This window comes from Salvelinus alpinus, chromosome 38 (assembly GCF_045679555.1).
Source record: "Salvelinus alpinus chromosome 38, SLU_Salpinus.1, whole genome shotgun sequence".
Lineage (NCBI taxonomy): Eukaryota > Metazoa > Chordata > Actinopteri > Salmoniformes > Salmonidae > Salvelinus > Salvelinus alpinus.
In genome coordinates this window covers 11,294,363-11,316,672 of record NC_092123.1, presented here as the reverse complement: position 1 = coordinate 11,316,672, position 22,310 = coordinate 11,294,363, and the positions used below count along the sequence as shown (strand labels likewise).

Here is a 22,310-nt window from a genome sequence, read left to right as displayed (position 1 = left end):
CAGCACACACCCGTCTTTGTGTGTTAGCAAACTGCTGACCACTCAATACATACACTTTTTGCACACATACCGTCAGCTGAGCAGTTAAAGGCCGCAGAGGGGTGTGTTAGTGTAAGGCTTTAACATGCTCGAGCATGGCACGGACCGCAGCTTTCATTCCACACAAAAGACAGATGGCTATATCACACACCACAGGTCGTCAATTCATTTGACTTTGGGTTCAAATCCCCGGCAAGCATAAAAGAGTAAGGAAAAGTAAACCGTGCTGTTGTAACAGAGTAGGTTCTGTCCCTGTCCCTCACTGGGCACAAACCAGTTACATTCTGCACAACAAGACTTTGATTCCATATCAGCTATTATGTACAGATCTAGGATCAGCTTCCCCTCCCCAAAACCTAACCTTAACCATTAGTGGGGGAAATGCAAAACTGACCCAAGTTCAGCAACTTCACTCTACACCACATCAGCTACACTGTCATAAACCAATAACCCACTTAAATTTCAGCAAGCATTTAGTATACAGAGGAGAGGGGACGATTTCCATGTGTTACACATTTATTCCACAAATATTACGAAGACATATATAATGACGAGGTTATAGTCATGATCATTGTTGGGCGGTATGGGGAGGAGTCTGTTCAGGGGCAGAGGGCGGAGTCAATGTATCTGAAATGGCTTCATTGGCTGATGCTGTGGGCACCTCAACCTGTGGAGAGGGAGCGCATATAGGATTAAACCGGCAGTTCAATAATTCATTATGAATAGATACTGATAGAGATTTGTAAAGGGATGTTTCACTTTTTAAAGGATCACTTTACTCAAACATATTTTCGATTCCCCCCCCCATTAGTCAACTGTTGATATGGACCCAAACAATTGTGCACGTCAGCAGTAAAGATTTGAGATACTGCAGAACCCCTTTCAGTAAAAATCTAAAAAAGGTTTTAACTCATTTTGACTTACATAGGTGATGTTGTTTCATCCGAACCACTCAAAATAATGTGGAGAGATGTAACCTGATCCTCACAACATTTGTAATGCTTTTGAACGCACCGCTAGCTGGTACAAACGATTTCCACTAGCAAACAATGTCGCATACAAGCTACAACTTCAAAAAAGTGAACTTGGTCTTTAAAATTGTGAAGAGTAATATTTTCTTACCAGCTTCTCTGCCCTGCTCCTCAGTTTCCTCCACACAGTGTGGTGGGCCTACGGAAAGAGAACAGGAGATATGAATGAATGACTCACTCAGTGGCACTCATCACTCACACTCATTCACTCACTGACACTTATTCGCTGACACTCGAACATATCCAAAGATGCTTCATACATTGACTGAAAAATGTCCTGCATATTTGTGCGCATATGTACCTGTTGCAGGAGGGGCAGTGAGAGCCCCTGGGCCCGGCGGTGGAGACCCCACTTGCCCTCTCCAAGAGGGTGGATGGCAGTGACCTCATACTGAGAGCACAGCCCTGTCCTTGCCGCCAAGGGTCCCCCACTCAACAGAACATGGTCCCCACACCTAAGAGACAGATACGAGGTGAGACAAGTGTGTGTGTGTGCCATATACGTGTATGAAAACACAGTGAAGATGAGTGTGTCTCAATAAGGATGTCAATAGTGTGTGAGTGAGTGAGTCATCTACCGCGGTACAGTTCCTGTAGCTCACCTGTAGAGCATCACTGTGCCTTTAGGACTTTGTGCTGACTTCTCCTCCACTTCCTCCTGCTTACACCTGCAAACACAAACACAGGTACAGCTAGAACACTGGAAGAGAATACGAAACAGAGTAAAATAAGTGAAAAAGTGCTTTGAAAACACGGAGGAAAAGGCATAGAAGGGAAAGTATTGCAAGAGAAGAGAGGTTTCGAAACTGGCTTTGCCAATAGGCTTTCAGTCCAGAAAAATGCTAGGAGGTTATAACCTGTTATAACAGCACTTAACAAGCTGCAACACCTTCTCAGTCTTCCGAAAGGGGGTATTGACGGCCAAATTCAATACCTTTGCATTATTTTGGTTTGTCTTGTATATTTTATCCCCCCAAAAATGATACAATTGAACAAGAGAGTATAGAAATAAAGAACCTGCTGTGAGAGAAGACCTCCAGGGCAACAGGGGGCGCCACCTCCAGAGGCTCCCAGGGCAGGTCCCGATGGATCAGCTGCTGAGCACCACGCGTCAGAGAGCGCAGGGACTCCTGGGACACACACACACTCTCAGGTCATTTCACTTTGCTCAACACGCATGCACAGCGGGGTCCGAAATGATCTACACCCTTGATAAAGATGAGCAACAATGACTGTATACAATAAATAATTCAAATACAGAGCTATATTGTATGCAACATTTAAAATATATATTTTATACTAATACATTTTTATTGATTTATTATTGACATCCCTAAAGATTCTTATGAATAAAGTAGTCAAAGTTAAGTAATTGGTCCCATATTCCTAGCACGCAATGACTACATCAAGATTGTGACTACAAACTTGTTGTATGCATTTGTTTTGGTTGTGTTTCAGATCATTTTGTGCCCAGTAGAAATTAATGGTAAATAAATTATTTTGTCATTTTGGAGCCACTCTTTTTGAAAATGAAAATACAATATGTTCTTAAACACTTCTACAATAATGTGATGGCTACCATGATTACGGATAATCCTGAATTAATCGTGAATAATGATGATTGAGAAAGTTAGAGGATCGAAGATCATACCCCCCCCCCCAAGACATTCTAACCTGTTACTGGCAATGGTGAGAGGTTAGCTTGTCTTGGGGGTATGATCTGAAACTCTAACCTTCTCACAAAAACACATGATTTACCATTCGTGTCTCTATTGGGCAAAAATAATCTGAAACACAACCAAAACAAACTGCAAATGCATCCAACAAGTTTGTAGAGTCACAAGCTTGATGTAGTCATTGCTTGATGTAGGAATATGTGATCAAATACTAAACTTTTGACTACTTTCTTTATCCAGGCTGCATGACATCCGGCCGTGGTTGGGAATCCCTGTGGGATTCCCAACCAGTTAAATAAAAGGTTAAATAAAAAATGCAATAAATGTATACAAATCTTTAGGGGTGTCAATACATTTTAAGCCCAACCTTTTTAAGAAACAAAATCTTTCTCTGGGCAATTGTATTAGTTTAAAATAATAGAATTACATTTATTTTGGTACACAATATAGTTCAGTATTTGAACTATTTATTTTATACAGTCATTATTCGGGCTCCCGAGTGGCGCAGCAGTCTAAGGCACTGTATCTCAGTGCAAGAGGCAACACCCTGGTTCGAATCCAGGCTGTATCACATCCGGCTTTGATTGGGAGTCCCATAGGGCGGTGCAAAATTGGCCCAGCGTCGTCCGGGTTTGGCCGGTGTAGGCTGTCATTGTAAATAAGATTTTGTTCTTGACTGACTTGCCTAGTTAAATGAAAGGCCACATTTTTTATTTATTATATACATATACACAGTTGAAGTCGGAAGTTTACATACACTTACATGGGAATCATTAAAAATCATTTTTCAACAACTCCACAAATGTTTTGTTAACAAACTATAGTGTTGGCAAGTCGGTTAGGACATCTACTTTGTGCATGACTAGTATTTTTCCAACAATTGTTTAGACAGATTATTTCACTGTATCTCAATTCCAGTGGGTCAGAAGTTTACATACACTAAGTTGACTGTGCCTTTAAACAGCTTGGATAATTCCAGAAAACGATGTCATGGCTTTAGAAGCTTCTGATAGGCTAATTGACGCCATTTGAGGCAATTGGAGGTGTACCTGTGGATGTATTTCAAGGCCTACCTTCAAACTCAGTGCCTCTGCTTAACATCATGGCAAAATCAAAAGAAATCAGCCAAGACTGCAGAAAAAAATTGTAGTCCCCCACAAGTCTGGCTCATCCTTGGGATCAATTTCCAAACGCCTGAATGTACCACGTTCATCTGTACAAACAACAGTACGCAAGAATAAACACCATGGGATCACGCAGCCGTCATACCGCTCAGGAAGGAGACAAGTTCTGTCTCCTAGAGATGAACGGACTTTGGTGCGAAAAGTGCAAATCAATCCCAGAACAACAGCAAAGGACCTTGTGAAGATGCTGGAGGAAACAAGTACAAAAGTATCTATATATCCACAGTAAAACGAGTCCTATATCAACGCCAGACTACGGTTTGCAACTGCACATGGGGACAAAGATTGTACTTTTTGGGGAAATGTCCTCTGGTCTGATGAAACAAAAATAGAACTGTTTGGCCATAATGACCATCATTATGTTTGGAGGAAAAAGGGGGAGGCTTGCAAGCCAAAGAACACCATCCCAACCATGAAGCACAGGGGTGGCTGCATCATGCTGTGGGGGTACTTTGCTGCAGGAGGGACTGGTGCACTTCACAAAATAGATGGCATCATGAGGTAGGAAGTTAAAGCTTGGTCGTAAATGGGTCTTCCAAATGGACAATGACCCCAAGCATACTTCCAAAGTTGTGGTAAAATGGCTTAAGGACAACAAAGTCAAGGTATTGGAGTGGCCATCACAAAGCCCTGACCTCAATCCTATAGAAAATTTGTGGGCAGAACTGAAAAAGCGTGTTGCGAACAAGGAGGCCTGCCAACCTGACTCAGTTACACCAGCTCTGTCAGGAGGAATGGGCCAAAATTCACCCAACTTATTGTGGTAAGCTTGTGGAAGGCTAACCGAAACGTTTGACCCATGTTTAACAATTTAAAGGCAATGCTACCAAATACTAATTGAGTGTAACTTCTAACCCACTGGGAATGTGATGAAAGAAATAAAAGCTGAAATAAATAATATTATTCTGACATTTCACATTCTTAAAATAAAGTGGTGATCCTAAATGACCTAAAACAGGGAATGTTTTGTAAGATTAAATGTCAGGAATTGTGAAAAACTGAGTTAATGTATTTGGCTAAAATGTATGTAAACTTCCGACTTCAACTGTAATATATATATATATATATATATATATATATATAAAATCTTTATCAAGGCTGTCAATCATTTTGGACTCTCCTGTATAATAACAGAATAACACGCATAGTTACACACACACCAGAATATAACACACACTGACCTCTGAAGGGATCCAGGCGTCTAACTGAGGATCCAGCACCACATCACAACAGAACGCTCCTGAAGTTACTGCAGAGAGAGAGAGAGATTACATACATTGTATGAATTATATACACTGTGTGTACAAAACCTTAGGAACACCCTCCTAATATTGAGTTGCACCCCCGTTTTGCCCTCAGAACCGCCTCAATTCGTCGGGGCATGGACTCTACAAGGTGTCAAAAGTGTTACACACGGATGCTGGCCCGTGTTGACTCCAATGCCTTCCAAAGTTGTGTCAAGCTGGTAGGATGTCCCTTGGGTGGTGGACCATTCTTGATACACATGGGAAACTGTTGAGCATGAAAAACCCAGCAGCGTTGCAGTTTGTCACACCCTCAAACCAGTTCGTCATACCCCGTTTTAAATATTTAGTCTTTCCATTCACCCTAAATGACACACGTACACAATCCATGTCTCAATTATCTCCAAGCTTAAAAGTCTCCTCCCCTTTATCTACACAGGTTGAAGTGGATTTAACAGATGACACCAATAAGGGATCATAGCTTTCACCTGAATTCACCAGGTCAGTCTGTCATGGAGAGAGCAGGTGTTCATAATGTTTTGTACACTCAGTGTACATCGTATATAACTTACAAGTAATACATAGTGTTACCATCATCAATGTACATTTTGTTGTTTATCGATGAAGCATTTTTTCTTTTTATAATCGTTTTATGTAATTACATCTATCGCCCGAAGACTACACAATACAACAGCAGTATTATATTTACTATTATTATTACTACTGAAATGAACTTCATTTCATTATCCTTATTGCATATTTACTGAAATGCTGTACAGCACCACTATATCTACAAATTGAATTTCATGCCAACAAAACAATCTGAATTTGAAAGAGACAGCGAGAGAGAGAGCGAAAGAGCACAAAAAGCTAGCAATAGAACGAGCGAACGAAGGTAAGTAAAAGCTGGTTATATTACGGTGCAGTCGGAAATGTTCAGACCTCTTGACTTTTTCATCATTTTGTTAAGTTACAGCCTCATTCTAAAATGGATTTGTTTTTTCCCCTCATCAATCTACACACGATATTCCACAATGACATTGCAAAAACAGCTTTTCATACATTTTTGCAAATGTATATAAAAATAAAAAACTGAAGTCCAGGCTCTGGTTGGGCCACTCAAGGACATTCAGAGACTTGTCCTGAAGCCACTCCTGCGTTGTCTTGGCTGTGTGCTTAGGGTCGTTGTCCTGTTGGAAGGTGAACCTTCACCCCAGTCTGAGGTCCTGAGCGCTCTGGAGCAGGTTTTCATCAAGGATCTCTCTGTACTTTGATTCGTTCATCTTTCCCTCTATCCTGACTAGTCTACCAGTCCCTGCCGCTGAAAAACATCCCCACAGCATGGTGCTGCCACCACCATGATTCACAGGAGGGATGGTGTCGGGTTTCCTCCAGACGTGACACATTCAGTCTTGGTTTCAATTTTGGTTTAATCAGACCAGAGAATCTTGTTTCTCATGGTCTGAGAGTCCTTTAGGTGCCTTTTGGCAAACTCCAAGCGGGCTGTCATGTGCCTTTTACTGAGGAGTGGCTTCAGGCCACTCTACCATAAAGGCCTGAGTGCTGCAGTCCTTCTGGAAGGTTCTCCCATCTCCACAGAAGCATTACAATCATTTCGCTACACCCGCAATAACATCTGCTAAACATGTGTATGTGAAAAATAAAATATGATTATATTTTTGAAGCTCTGTCAGAGTGACCATCGGGTTCTTGGTCACCTTCCTGACCAAGGCCCTTCTCCCCCGATTGCTCAGTTTAGCCAGCTCTAGGAAGAGGCTTGGTGGTTCCAAACATCTCCCATTTAAGAATGATGGAGTCCACTGTGTTCTTGGGGACCTTCAATGCTATGCTACAGATTTTTTTTGGTACCCTCCCCCAGAGCTGTGCCTCAACACAATCCTGTCTCGGAGCTCTACGGACAATTCCGTCAACGTTTATGGCTTGGTTTTGCTCTGACATGCACTGTCAACTGTTGGACCGTAGACAGGTGTGTGCCTTTCCAAATCACCACAGGTGGACTCCAATCAAGTTGTAGAAACATCTCAAGGATGATCAATGGAAACAGGATGCACCTGATCCCAATTTGGAGTCTCATAGCAAAGGGTCTTAATATTTATGTAAATAAGGTATTTCAGTGTTTTCGCTTTGTCATTATGCGGTGTTGTGTGTAGATTATTCTAATCAATTTTAGAAAAACCTGTAACATACCTTGACTAGTTCCACATTTTGTTGTCTGAATACTTTCCGAATGCACTGAATATAGGATTCACTGTACATAGGATTCAGTTCCAATCTGTTGACTAGATGCTAGTCATTTCTTGATGTTTAAAAAAAAAATGAAAATGGTAGGGAAACCATGGGTATGAGTGTTTCCTGGCATATACCTTGCACCTCTGGGACTCTGAGCAGTTCCACAGAAAAGTCTTCTTTAAAGGCATCCTGAAGGACCTGGCCAAGGAGGGCTGCACACGACCGCCAGTATGCCTAGGGAGGGAGAGAGAGGCCACACACACACCAGCAGCCAATCATCACAGTCACAGTCTGAGACCAGTCAGTCACCACCACCAGAAAACCACCACTTTGGGAGCAAATATGTCTGGTGTGAAAAGTTTCATGTATACAGTATCTATGGCCCTGTACACTACAGTCTACATGTACTGTACACTGCAGAAATGTTTCTTACCTAGATACAGTATCTCTTAACATTACAATGCAATGACATCTTCAAAAGGTAAATTCTCTCAGTGCACTGGCAAATCATTTAGCTTACTTTAACCAAAAAAAAGAGGCTTGAAACAAGTCAGAATATCTTAAAACAAGACCAATTGTCTTGATGCATTTTCTGGGTGAGTGAGATCAACTCAAAACAAGTATATCAATATTTTTCCTTCAATACATTTACTGTTCAGGAGTCTTATGGCTTGGGGGTAGAAGCTGTTTTAGAAGACTCTTGGACCTAAGGTCCCTCAGTCGAGTAGTGAATTTCAAACACAGATTCAACAGCAAAGACCAGGGAGTTTTTCAATGCCTTGCATATTTTTTATTTAACCTTTATTTAACAGGCAAGTCAGTTATTTACAATGACCGCCTAGGAACATTGGGTTAACTGCCGTGTTCAGAGGCAGAACGACAGATTTTCTTTTTACCCCGTCAGCTCGGGGATTCGATCTAGCAACCTTTCGGTTACTGACCCAACGCTCTAACCACTAGACTACCTGCCGCCCCTAATTGGTAAACGGGTAAAAAAATTAATATAAAGCAGACACTGAATATTCCTTTGTGCATGAAGAAGATATTACTTAAACTTTGGATGGTGTATCAATACACCCAGTCACTACAAAGATACAGGCGTCCTTCCTAACTCAGTTGCCGGAGAGGAAGGAAACCGCTCAGGGATTTCACCACGAGGCCAATGGTTATTAAAACAGTTACAGAGTTTAATGGCTGTGATGGGAGAAAACTGAGGATGGATCAACAACATTGTAGTTACTCCTCTATACCCACCTAAGTGACAGATTGTAAAGAAGGAAGGATATTTTTTATTCTGTACAAACAAGCATCCTGTTTGCAATAAGGCACTAAAGCAAAAAATGTGCAATTTTTAAAAACTTTTTCTCCTGAATACAAATAGTTATGTTTGTGGTAAATCCAACACACCACTGAGTACCACTTTTCATATTTTAAAGCATGGTGGTGGCTGCATCATGTAATGGATATGCTCATCACCGGAAAGGACAAGGGAGTTTTTTTTTAGGATAAAAAGAAACGGAATAGAGCTAAGTACAGACAAAATCCTAGAGAAAAACCTGGTTCAGTCTGCTTTCCAACAGACACTGCGAGACGAATTCACCTTTAAGTAGGACAATAACCTAAAACACAAGTCCAAATATACACTGGAGTTGTTTACCAAGACGACATTGAATGTTCCTGAGTGGCCTATTTAAGAGTTTTGACTTAAATCGGCTTGAACTCTATGGCAAGACATAAAAATGGCTGTCTAGCAATGATCAACAACCAACTTAACAGAGCTTGAAGAGTTAAAGAATACATGGGCAAATATTGTACAATCAAGGTGTGCAAAGTTCTTAGAGACTTACCCAAAAAGGTCAACATTCACAAGGCCGCAGGGCCAGACGGATTACCAGGACGTGTACTACGAGCATGCGCTGACCAACTGGCAAGTGTCTTCACTGACATTTTCAACCTCTCCCTGTCTGAGTCTGTAATATCAACATGTTTCAAGCTAACCACCATAGTCCGTGTGCCCAAGAACACCAAGGTAACCTGCCTAAATGACTACCGACCCGTAGCACTCATGTCTGTAGCCAAGAAATGCTTTGAAAGGCTGGTCATGGCTCACATCAACACCATTATCCCAGAAACCCTAGACCCACTCCAATTTGCATACCGCCCCAACAGATCCACAGATGATGCAATCTCTATTGCACTACACACTGCCCTTTCCCACCTGAACAAAAGGAACACCTATGTGAGAATGCTATTCATTGACTACAGCTCAGCATTCAACACCATAGTGCCCTCAAAGCTCATCACTAAGCTAAGGACCCTGGGACTAAACACCTCCCTCTGCAACTGGCTCCTGGACTTCCTGATGGGCCGCCCCCAGATGGTAAGGGTAGGTAACAACACATCCGCCACGCTGATCCTCAACACAGGGGCCCCTCAGGTGTGCGTGCTCAGTCCCCTCCTGTAGTCCCTGTTCACTCATAACTGCACGGCCAGGCACGACTCCAACACCATCATTAAGTTTGACACAACAGTGGATCACCGACAAAGACGAGACAGCCTATAGGGAGGAGGTCTGAGACCTGGCCGTGTGGTGCTAGGACAACAACCTCTCACGCAACGTGATCAAGACAAAGTAGATGATTGTGGACTACAGGAAGAAGAGGACTGAGCACACCCCATTCTCATTGATGGGGCTGCAGTGGAGCAGGTTGAGAGCTTCCAGTTCCTCGGTGTCCACATCACCAACAAACTGACATGGTCCAAGCACATCAAGACAGTCGTGAAGAGGGCACGACAAAACCTATTCCCCCTCAGGAGACTGAAAAGATTTGGCATGGGTCCTCAGATCCTCAAAAGGTTCTACAGCTGCACCATCGAGAACATCCTGACTGGTTGCATCACTGCCTGGTATGGCAACTGCTCGGCCTCTGACCGCAAGGCACTACAGAGGGTAGTGCGAACAGCCCAGTACATCACTGGTGCCCAGCTTCCTGCCATCCAGGACCTCTATACCAGGCAGTGTCAGAGGAAGGCTCTAAAAATTGCCAAAGCCTACAGCCACCCTAGTCATAGACTATTCTCTCTGCTACCGCACGGCAAGCGGTACCGGAGCACCAAGTCTAGGTCCAAGAGGCTTCTAAACAGCTTCTACCCCCAAGCCATAAGACTCCTGAACAGCTCATTAAATGGCTACCCAGAATATTTGCATTGCTGCTCTTCCTCTTTTACACCGCTGCTACTCTCTGTTGTTATCATCTATGCATAGTCACTTTAATAACTTTAATAATGTGCCCCCGCACATTGACTCTGTACCGGTACCCCCCTGTATATAGTCCCGCTATTGTTATTTTACTGCTGCTCTTTAATAACTTGTTTCTTCAGTTTCTTATTCTTATCTGTATTTTTTTTAACTGCATTGTTGGTTAGGGACTTGTAAGTAAGCATTTCACGGTAAGGTCTACACCGGTTGTATTCGGCGCATGTGACTAATACGATTTGATTTAACCGTTAGTGGGGGAAATGCTAAACTGATCCAATATCAGCGTCTAAGGGCAACTTCACCCTACACCGGTGCTATATACCTCAGTGCATGTATACCTATATCTGTGGTGCTGTGTTGTACCTGGTTGACCAGCAGTGGGTCTGTGTCTTTGAAGGTGAGCAGGGAGAGGGAGCAGGATTGGGTGAGGGGCTGGTGCAGGGACCAGGGCTTTCCGTCTACTAAGGCCAGGGCCGAGCTGGTTACATACCACTCTGTCAAGTCTAAGAGAGAGAGATTTAATATGATTCATACGATATAATTTTTCTGACTGCCTTGACAAAATCAATGCGGCACACAGACAAACCACAGGTATTGTCCCTGTACTCACGGCGTGCACAGCTGTGTGGTGTGGACACTCCCTTGTTCATGACGAGCAGGGTGCCCTGCAGACCTGGTATTTGCAAGGTCACCTCGATCTTCTCTGTGCGCGGGTACAGGGAACGCTGGCGAGCCTGCTCCCGGGAAAACACAGCGCTGCGCTGACCACGCACCTCAGCAGCCGAGAGACGCACAGACGCAGCACTGGACGCCATCCCTGAGTCAATGAATACATGATAAGACAATACACTAGGAATACATTTAGTATGCCTAAACTAATTTGAAGATTCAAGATTTAATGGAATTCGCCATTCGTTGGTCATCATTGGAATAGTGTTATTGGGAACTAGTTATCCCTTGAAAATCGATTCCCGAAAAAACTTTTATTGAACAAATGTTAACTTTACGTACTGGGAACTACAACTGCAGTGCCGGAGCCACAAAGCAAGAATATGGCAACTGATTTTCACAATCCCACATCCTATACACAAATTAGCGATGCAGAAACCCAGATTAGCTATATAAACTGTCATAGTTTACATCATGAACGTTTGTTGATGATGTCATGATCTAATACTGTACTTAGCAACCACCCAAGGTCATTTTGTATACAGTGAAGCTAGCTAATTAGCATTCGGTAGCTAGTCCGTTATATGAGTGGCAGCGGTTGAGTGGTCAGACATATGTTGTACTTACGGCGCTGTAGAAGTTGACATACGGTACGACACGCCATTGTTGCGTTTGGGCTTTTGGCGATGAATCGCTGGTACTGGTTTAACAGTAGGGCACCAATGCCGGCCTAAATTATGTGTATTTTACACTGCTATTTTCTATAGAGTTCGTTTGGACGCCATGCCTGTCTGAAGAGCAACGTTGATTTCGGTCCGGGTAGAATAAATTGTTGGGGTGTTGAATAGTTCCCACATAAACGCCTGAGAGGACATTATGTTCCAAAAACAGACAGCAGGTGTAGTGGTACTATGTTTCAGTAAAGCATGAACAATATTATTGATAGTTTTGTCTGTTCAGAGATTTGACTCACTGACCAACTAGAATGTTATTGTTGACATCTGACGTAGGCTCAATGTATGGGGATATCCAGCCTGGGGCCTGTTGCACAAAACTAGGATAAGGGATTAAGCCAGGATATCTTGGTGATCCTGGCTCAATTGATCCGTAATCCGGTTGCACTAAAGATGGATAGGGGGCAGGAGGATATGTTATGGTATAAATTACCATGGAGATTTATTCTGTGGAGCTAGCCTGCTCCAGACCAGGCTAAATTCCAGGATCTATTTAATCTCATCCCTAATGTCAGTCAGCAGTCACCACAAATGGAAACCAATAGTTATTTCACTGCTCACTATACATTGTTATCACATATAACTAGACCCACTGTTATTATTTAAACGTTTGTGATCATTAATTTCAATGATTTTGGATAAAAAATGATTTTTAGATGATGTTGCTATCATTAGATAATTTACAGTTTCCCATAGACTATAAGGCTATATATAAAATGATAGAATATTAGGGCCACAGAGGGGAAAAAAACACAAGTCATAATATTGTAACCAGTTGTTTTAAAGGAGGACAGTTGTTAAAATGACAGATGTGGGGCATTTCGTGAAATTGTACTTCAGTATGGTTTCATAAACAAAGACATGCTGATGTGCCAGAATATTAAGTATCACATTGTCATAAGTATCAAAACTGTAAAAACAATATGTAGCTTTTCTGCAGAAAGAACCAGCCTCATAAATTTATGACTTTATCCTTTTTCTTCAGTGTGGCCCTAGTACTCTGTCATATAAACAAATACACATTCCATATGAATATAAAAACACAATGTGTAACATTATGTTCCTTTATTGAATAAGGACAAAACAAAGCAGGTAAACCATCAGCTCCTTTCGAAACTGAAGTCACAGTGACTCTACAAGATGGAAAGCACAGAATCCAAGCATATTATACAAAATGATACATACACATTCAAAGGTCTGTATATAACACACCCTGCATGTCTGCACACTAAAATAAATGCAGGACAAATCCATACACATCAACTGAACAGACAAATGAATGGATGCAGTAGCCTCCCTGCAGCCTTGTATTACACACAGTATAACGCAAAAACATCATAAGAGGCCAAATTCTTCAAAAAACGAACCCAAAAAAACCCAAATTCCTCTGCCACCGCAGGACATATTTAACCAAAATTGAAAGCACACATACTAACTAAAATAATTCAACACATATTGGTCCCTCAGCAGCCGACCACTGTCGTCATCAGGGAAGATTGCCGGATTGTCCCAGTCCATGGCTGGTGGCACTCTGGGGGCCCTCTCCTTCCTCAGGCAGGCCACATTGTGGAGGACAGCACAAGCCACAGTAATATCACATGCCCTAACAGGGCTGACCCTTAATTTGTGAAGGCAGTGAAAGCGTGCCTTCAGGAGGCCAAAGGTCATTTCAACTCTGGCCCTGGTCCTGGCATGGGCATGGTTGTAGGCCTGCTGTGCTTCCTGGGGGTCTGTGAAAGGTGTCAGGAGAAAAGGCTGGCAGCCATACCCCCTGTCTCCCAGCAACACACCAGAGAATTCACCTGTCAACACAAAATCTCATCATTACTACCTCATAAACACAGTGATATTCTTGACACAGCCATGATGGTTATAAATAGGGGTTGTGTGGCTTACCTTGTGATAGGCACTGATAGATTTCAGAGGCCCGAAAGATTCTGGAGTCATGGACTGAGCCAGGCCATTTTGCCACAACATTGCTGATCACACAGTCAGCATTGCAGACCATCTGAAATCATAAGATGAGGAATATTACACCAATCAATGCACATCACTGGCAATGCAGAGTGTTCGTCAATGGACAATATCAAAAAGTTATGTTCACCTGAACATTAATGCTGTGAAAGGATTTCCTATTCACAAAATCGGCCTCATGGGCACCTGAGGGGGCTTTTATCCTTATGTGTGTGCAGTCCACTGCACCAATGACATTGGGGAAACCTGTCACACAAAGTAATGAGTATCCTACTATGTGTTAACAGTTGTCCTGTAATTTGTAGATCCTCTTACCTGCAATCCTATAGAACTCCTCTTTGATGTCACAGAGTCTTCTGTGGCCAGGGAAGGAGATGAAGACATCTGCTAATGCTTTGATAGCCAGACACACACTCCTTATTGTGCGGCAAATTGTGGCCTTGTTCAGCTGTTCTGCATCCCCCACTGAGTACAGGAAGGCTCCACTAGCAAAAAAGTGCAAGGCCACACAAACCATTTGCTCCACACTCAGTGCATGGCTCCGTGCAGTGCGGTGCTTAATCCTGGGACCCAGTAGTCTGCATAGATACCTGATGCCATCTGCAGAAAACCTGTATCTTTCATATAGATGGTCATCAGGGAAGGCCAGTGGGTCCAACCGGTCCCTGAAGACCCTTTCTCGCCTGAAGGCTCTCCTCAGCACAAGTGCTTCTTCATCCACCACATCTCGCACGAATGGGCATGCCATTGTCAGAGCAGAAAGGAACACACAATTTTGGGCCTTCATATAGGCTAGTGGCCACACCTGGTGCTGGGGGGGTGGGCAAAAGAGGGCGATGCCTTATAACGATGACTTGGTTGTACTGATTGCTGGGAAAATAAAAAAAACCTTAGAAAGATGCCACCGTCCTGTGTGCTCACAATAAGAGCTCATATGTCATGGCTCACTTGACTTTACGAGAATATACCAAATTTTTATTTTGAGCTGCGTCATCTTCTTGGAGCTGGGGGAGGAAAGAAAAATAATGATTAATACATTTGTGTTACAGTTAGCATACAGTGTACATTGAAGGCATATCTCACCTCCCTCTCAAGTTTTTTTATTTCAAGGTCCAGTTTCCTAATTGTCCTCTTTTTTATTTCGGACTCCAGTGCAAGATTTTCCATCTTTTTCTTCTTGTACTGAATGTCTATGTCTGCCAGTTCTATTTGGCGCCGGAGGTGGTTGCCATACAACTTTCTGATAGCTTGTGAGCTCTGTGAACACAATACAATTAGCGCAGCTGGAATTTGGCAGGATGTGGTGTCCTTTTATTAATACGCACTATGTTGCCAGGCTGGTTTTCCCACTGTATAGCATCTGGGTCCTGTAAAAGAAATTAGATTTTTTGATTTTGATGAGGACTCCTCACCATTGTAGAGTAAATAGTACTTTCACAGTCTTAACATGATACCTCATGCCTTCTGGAATCCAGAGAGATGGTCTCCTCCTCATCATCGTCTCCATCATGTGCTGTTGCTGCTGCACTGGGGCCTTCACCCTATCACATTTAATCGGATTCATATTGAAGCTAGTAGACAAGACATGCCAGGCCTACAGTATGCCTTTGATGGAGTACTCACTGGATCAGCATCGTCTGGTGCTTGTGCTGGTGGCTCTAACAGGAACACAGTGCTGCCAGACACTGCAAGGCAATAGGTAAACCAAAGTCAGACAGTCCAAATTGATTCAATATGAATGTGGTTGTATCCCATGTAGAGATGGAAGGACATACCTTGAATGAAGCGGGTGGCATCTTGGGAGGAACCTATGCTCGTCTCTTTCCCCCCAGGGATCCCCTCTAAGACGGGCCTGCCTTTATTTAGCTCCAAGGCCATGTCCTCTGCTGGGGTAAGGTCAGCCTTTGGTGACCCACCACCCGTGCCTTGTCTGTGGGTATTCTTTTTCACTGCTAAAACAGTACAGACAATGTGTGAGCAGGCACCTTCTGGGTACAATATATGCTTGTGCTTTGTTAAATATTAGTCAGGGACCATACCATTCTGCAGAATGTTCTTGTATTTGATTTTGACCTGCTGCCATGTCCGTTTTGGCCCGTTCATGTTTAATCTACACACACACACACACACACACACACACATTTAATGGAGTCACACTGCAAAAAATTACTTGGTATTTTTGTCTTGTTTTCAGTAAAAATATCAAAAAATGTATCATAGCTTTATACAGTGTGATGGAGTTACTTTACACAATTTCACTCATATCTGCAGTGCATTTCAATTAAAAATTTAACCGTTTCATAATTACAGTACAACTGCATTTTTGGAGATGTGAATTAAATATTTGAATTGTAATTGTGATGTTTCAGCGGAGCGGTGAGTGTGTAATTGTGCACTATTTACGCATTCAGGCGGTCTGCAATACTTTGCCACGCTTTTTCTCTTTGCTTTATCACTGTGGCGGTGTTGCCTTTCTTCTTAATTATATCTTTTACCTCCTCGTATGCCTCCATGAGGATTTGTGCTTCCGACGGGGAAAAGTACGCGGCTCTAGTTGCCATGGTAAATCAGTTAATCTGTGATCTGTGGCGGGGTCTATTTGAGTGAGCCGTGAGCGCGCACCTATCCAGGATTGGTTTCACCTGGCTTAATGAATCCGTGTCTGCTCATCCTGGCTTGGTCTTTGTGCAACCAATTAAGCCTGGACGCACATGTTTTGGCTTCATTGAGCTCAGCTGAGTCATTTATCCCGGATGTCTTAATTCTACTTTTGTGCAACAGGCCCCTGGACAGTTGCTAGTGGTAACTATTGTATTTACATATACAATATCCCCATGCTATGGCAGGCCCTATAAAATACAAACTCATTAACGTCTCTTTCATTTCATAATTTTTTGGAGACAGTGGTGGGATAACAATTGCACAGAATGAGCATGCATAGTCATATAAACATGAAAGTTCTCTTCGAGGCAGTGGCACTCAATTATGTGCGTGGTTAAATGGCGCCATCGTGTGTTCAATAAATCCAATCACATTTTATTGGGCGCATACAGAGTACCAGCCAAAAGTTTGGACACACCTACTCATTCCAGGGGTTATCTTTATTTTTACTACTTTATGCATTGTAGAATAATAGTGAAGACATCAAAACTACGAAATAACACATGGAATCATGTAGTAACCAAAAAGATGTTAAACAAATCGAAATAGATTTTAGATTCTTCAAAGTAGCCAAACTTTGCCTTGATGACAGCGTTGCACACTCTTGGCATTCTCTCAACCAGCTTCACCTGGAATTATTTTCCAACAGTCTTGAAGGAGTTCCCACATATGCGGAGCACTTGTTGGCTGCTTTTCCTTCACTATGCGGCCCAACTCATCCCAAACCATCTCAATTTGGTTGAGGTCGGGTGATTGTGGGGGCCAGGTCATCTGATGCAGCACTCCGTCACTCTCCTTCCTGGTCAAATAGCCCTTACACAGCCTGGAGGTGTGTTGGGTCATTGTCCTGTTGAAAAACAAATGATAGTCCCACTAAGCGCAAATCAGATGGGATGGAGTATCACTGCAGAATGCTGTGGTATCCATGCTGGTTAAGTGTGCCTTGAATTCTAAATAAATAACTGACAGTGTCACCAGCAAAGCACCCCCACACCTCCTCCTCCATGTTCCATGGTGGGAACCACACATGCAGAGATCCTCCATTCACCTACTTGCGTCTCACAAAGACACGGTGGTTTGAACCAAAAATCCCCATTTGGACTCATCAGACCAAAGGACAGATTTCCACCGGTCTAATGTCCATTGCTCGTTTTTCTTGGCCAAAATAAGGTGCCTGTTAACTCTAATGAGCGTATCCTCTGCATCAGAGGTAACTCTGGGTCTTTCTTTCCTGTGGCGGTCCTCATGAGAGCCAGTTTCATCATAGCATTTGATGGTTTTTGTGACTGCACTTAAAGAAACTTTCAAAGTTCTTGAAATGTTCCAGATTGACTGACCTCCATGTCTTAAACTAATGATGGACTGTCATTTCTCTTTGCTTTTTTGAGCTGTTCTTGCCATGATATGGACTTGGTCTTTTACCAAATAGGGATATCTTCTGTATACCAACCCTGTCACAGCACAACTGATTGGCTCGAACGCATTAAGAAGGAAAGAAATTCCACAGATAAAATTTTAACAAGGCACACCTGTTAATTGAAATGCATTCCAGGTAACTACCTCATGAAGCTGGTTGAGAGAATGCCAAGAGTGTGCAAAGCTGTCATCAAGGCAAAGGTGGCTACTTTGAAGAATCTCAAAAATAAAATATATTTGATTTGTTTAACATTTATTTTGGTTACTAGACGATTCCACATGTGTTATTTCATAGTTTTGATATCTTCACTATTATTATACAACACATACAAACCCACAACAACACAGAAACTGGGGAACGTAACACGCATTATGAAGCAAAGAAATTCCACAAATGAACTTTTAACAAGGCACACCTGTTAATTGAAATGCATTCCAGGTGACTACCTCATGAAGCTGGTTGAGAGAATGCCAAGAGTGTGCAAAGCTGTCATCACGGCAAAGGGTGACTATTTGAAGAATCTCAAATATATTTTGATTTGTTTAACACTTTTTTGGTTACTACATGAATCTATGTGTTATTTCATAGTTTTGATGTCTTCACTATTATTCTACAATGTAGAAAATAGTAAAAATAAAGAAAAACCATTGAATGAGTAGGTGTTATAAAACGTTTGACCACTAGTGTATATAGTAAAGTAAACAAGATAATTAAGAAATAAGAGAGGAAGCTGTATACAGGGATACAGATATACATGAAAACAGGGCTGAAAAGTTACTGGTAGCAGGAACATATATATACTTCTGGTAATATACTAGTGGTAAGATATAGAGTTGAAGTCGGAAGTTTACATACACTTAGGTCAGAGTCATTAAAACTTGTTTTTCAACCACTCCACAAATTTCTTGTTAACAAACTATAGTTTTGGCAAGTCGGTTAGGACATCTACTTTGTGCATGACACAAGTAATTTTTCCAACAATTGTTTACAGACAGATTATTTCACTTATAATTCACTGTATCACAATTCCAGTGGGTCAGAAGTTTACATACACTAAGTTGACCCTGCCTTTAAACAGCTTGGAACATTCCAGAAAATTATGTCATGCTTTAGAAGCTTCTGTTTGGCTAATTGACATAATTTGAGTCAATTGGAGGTGTACCTGTGGATATATTTCAGGGCCTACCTTCAAACTCAGTGACTCTTTGTTTGACATCATGGGAAAATCAAAAGAAAATCAGCCAAGACCTCAGAAAAAAATTGTAGACCTCCACAAGTCTGGTTCATCCTTGGGAGAAATTTCCAAACACCTGAAGGTACCACGTTCATCTGTACAAACAATAGTACGCAAGTATAAACACCATGGGACCACGCAGCCGTCATACCGCTCAGGAAGGAGACGCGTTCTGTCTCCTAGAGATTAACGTACTTTGGTGCGAGAAGTGCAAATCAATCCCAGAACAACAGCAAAGGACCTTGTGAAGATGCTGGAGGAAACAGGTACAAAAGTATCTATATCCACAGTAAAACGAGTCCTACATCAACATAACCTGAAAGGCCGCTCAGCAAGGAAGAAGCTACTGCTCCAAACCGCTATAAAAAATCCAGACTACAGTTGGCAACTGCACATGGGGACAAGGATCGTACTTTTTGGAGAAATGTCCTCTGGTCTGATGAAATAAAAATAGAACTGTTTGGCCATAATGACCATCGTTATGTTTGAAGGAAAAATGGGGAGGCTTGCAAGCCGAAGAGCACCATCCCAACCGGGAAGCACGGGGGTGGCAGCTTCATGTTGTGGGGGTGCTTTGCTGCAGGAGGGACTGGTGCACTTCACAAAATAGATGGCATCATGAGGGAGGACAATTATGTGGATATATTGAAGCAACATCTCAAGACATCAGTCAGGAAGTTAAAGCTTGGTCGGAAATGGGTCTTCCAAATGGACAATGACCCCAAGCATACTTCCAAAGTTGTGGCAAAATGGCTTAAGGACAACAAAGTCAAGGTATCGGAGTGGCCATCACAAAGCCCTGACCTCAACCCTATAGAAAATGTGTGGGCAGAACTGAAAAAGCATGTGAGAGCAAGGACACCTACAAACCTGACTCAGTTACACCAGCTCTGTCAGGAGGAATGGGCCAAAAGTCACCGAACTTATTGTGGGAAGATTGTGGAAGGCTATCCGAAACGTTTGACCCAAGTTAAACAATTTAAAGGCAATGCTACCAAATACTATTTGAGTGGATGTAAACTTCTGACCCACTGGGAATGTGATGAAATAAATAAAAGGTGAAATAAATCATTCTCTCTACTATTTTTCTGACATTTCACATTCTTAAAATAAAGTGGTGATCCTAACTGACCTAAGACAGGGAATTTTTACTCTGATTAAATGTCAGGAATTGTGACAAACTGAGTTTAAATGTATTTGGCTAAGGTGTATGTAAACTTCCGACTTCAACTGTACATGTGAACAGAAATAATAGTGACCAGTGGCAGGATAAATAGATATATACTAATGGTAATGGCAATCAATCAATGGACAGCAACGTAATGGAGTAATACATCTAATCAATAATTATTTTTGCAGCAGCGTAGGTTGTGTCTGAGTGGGTAGAGTACCTGTGGATGGGCATAGAGTCAGTGTGGATAGTCTGTGGGAGAGTGAGAGCCGTAGTTGTTAGCACAGGTACTGCCTGCCGGACGGGAGCATGGAGAACAGCTGGAGTGTTTGGCAATAGTTCAAGCCTTTCTCAGACGACATATGGCATGTACGTCCTGGATGGCTGGGAGCTCGCCCCCAGTGATGCGCTGGGCCGTCTCCACCACCCTCTCTAGGGACTTCTGGTCGCAGGTGGTGCAGTTGGCTTGCCAGACCGTTGTGTCATCAGCAAGCTTTATGATGGGGTAGTGGTAATAATACAGCGTAGTGGTAATAGTACATCTAATCGATCATCATTTTAGCAGCAGCGTAGGTGTGAGGGGGATTAGTAGTAGATAGCCATTTAACAGTCTTATGGTGTGGGGATATAAGCTGTTTAGGAGTCTGTTGGTCTGAGCCTTGATGCACCGGCACCGTCTGCAGGAAGGGAGCATAAAGAACAGTCCATGTCTCGGGTGACTGGAGTCTTTGGGAATTTTTCAGGCCTTAGATACCGCCTGGCATGTACGTCCTGGATGGCTGGGAGCTCCCCCCGGGTGATGCACTGGGCCATCCGCACCACCCTCTGGAGCGCCTTCCGGTCAAGGGCAGTGCATACCAGACAGTGATACAACCAGTCAGGATGCTCTCAATGGAGGATCTGAGGGGCCACGCCAAAATATTTCAACCTCCTGAGGAAGAGGAGGCACGAGTTCTTCACAACTATACTGGTGTGAGAGGACCATGTTAAGTCCTCAGTGACGAATTACCAACTACAAACCTTAAGCTCTCCCAACAGCAGATGACTTCCGAATAAACTAAACCAGTTCTACTGCAAATTTGACTCACAAAGGCCCCTCAATCACCAGGACGATACCCCCCCTCCACCTACCCCTGCCTGCCACTTCCCCCTCTCACCCATCTACCCCACCCCCCACCACTCCCTTCCCCTTTCCTCTCCAGGCCACTCTCTCCTCTACCCTTCTGCCACCATAGCAACCCCCCAGGTCTGTGGATGACGCTGTCAACATGGGCCTACACTACATCCTCAAACACCTCGATAACCCGAAGACCTGTGCAAGGATATTGTTTGTGGACTTTAGCTCTGCGTTCAATACCATCATCTAAGAACTGCTACAAAATAAACTCTGTGTCCAGCTCCATCTGTCAGTGGACCACTGACTTCCTGACCAACAGGACACAACACGTAAAGCTGGGAAGACACCTTTCGGACTCTTTATCCGTCAGCACTGGAGAACCGCAAGGATGCGTGCTCTCACCTCTACTCTACACCAATGACTGCACTTCCAACAACACGACGGCAATGAGTCCATGTACCATGGAGAGGTTGACCAGCTAGTGGCCTGGTGCAGTTGCAATAACCTGGAACTAATCACAGACAAAACTGTGAAAATGGTGGTTGACTTCAGAAAACTCCCCCCACCATCTCTCCCCCTCCAGATTGATGACTTAGCTGTTAGCATGGCTGAATCATTCAAATTCTTGGGGACCATCATCTCCGAAAACC

At 42.9% G+C, this 22,310-nt stretch overlaps 2 protein-coding genes across 3 annotated transcripts; both read right to left on the bottom strand.

Moving 5' to 3' along the window:
* Nucleotides 1-537: 537 nt before the first annotated feature.
* On the bottom strand, nt 538-12,220 carry mrpl39 (mitochondrial ribosomal protein L39). Its single transcript, XM_071387382.1, has 10 exons — nt 11,980-12,220; nt 11,294-11,500; nt 11,047-11,186; nt 7,559-7,658; nt 5,112-5,179; nt 2,088-2,200; nt 1,673-1,738; nt 1,372-1,525; nt 1,162-1,209; nt 538-706 (listed from the first exon to the last, which is right to left on the bottom strand). The coding sequence occupies exons 1-10, from the start codon at nt 12,014-12,016 to the stop codon at nt 608-610; spliced, it is 1,032 nt and encodes a 343-aa protein (XP_071243483.1). The 5' UTR covers nt 12,017-12,220; the 3' UTR covers nt 538-607.
* Nucleotides 12,221-13,138: 918 nt separating this feature from the next.
* LOC139566295 (putative nuclease HARBI1) lies at nt 13,139-21,641 on the bottom strand. Of its 2 annotated transcripts, XM_071387380.1 has the most exons (10): nt 20,764-21,641; nt 16,100-16,170; nt 15,836-16,012; nt 15,684-15,745; nt 15,515-15,601; nt 15,144-15,427; nt 14,376-15,064; nt 14,191-14,306; nt 13,983-14,094; nt 13,139-13,888 (listed from the first exon to the last, which is right to left on the bottom strand). In XM_071387380.1, the coding sequence occupies exons 7-10, from the start codon at nt 14,845-14,847 to the stop codon at nt 13,518-13,520; spliced, it is 1,071 nt and encodes a 356-aa protein (XP_071243481.1). In that variant the 5' UTR covers nt 14,848-15,064; nt 15,144-15,427; nt 15,515-15,601; nt 15,684-15,745; nt 15,836-16,012; nt 16,100-16,170; nt 20,764-21,641; the 3' UTR covers nt 13,139-13,517. The 2 variants fall into 2 exon arrangements, with proteins under 2 accessions (XP_071243481.1, XP_071243482.1); XM_071387381.1 differs by lacking the exons at nt 13,139-13,888; nt 13,983-14,094; nt 14,191-14,306 and having other exon boundaries at nt 14,656-15,064; nt 15,144-15,317; nt 15,386-15,427.
* Nucleotides 21,642-22,310: the final 669 nt, after the last annotated feature.

Coding starts and splice junctions, on each gene's coding strand:
- LOC139566295 (XM_071387380.1), bottom strand. CDS start 14,847: ATGAAGGCCCAAAATTGTGTGTTCCTTTCTGCTCTGACAATGGCATGC. Junction 14,095..14,190: donor TTCACAGCATTAATGTTCAG/GTGAACATAACT, acceptor TTATGATTTCAG/ATGGTCTGCAATGCTGACTG. Junction 13,889..13,982: donor CTATCAGTGCCTATCACAAG/GTAAGCCACACA, acceptor TTGTGTTGACAG/GTGAATTCTCTGGTGTGTTG.
- mrpl39 (XM_071387382.1), bottom strand. CDS start 12,016: ATGGCGTGTCGTACCGTATGTCAACTTCTACAGCGCC. Junction 7,659..11,046: donor ACCCACTGCTGGTCAACCAG/GTACAACACAGC, acceptor CTCCCTCCCTAG/GCATACTGGCGGTCGTGTGC. Junction 2,201..5,111: donor ACGCCTGGATCCCTTCAGAG/GTCAGTGTGTGT, acceptor TGTGTGTCCCAG/GAGTCCCTGCGCTCTCTGAC.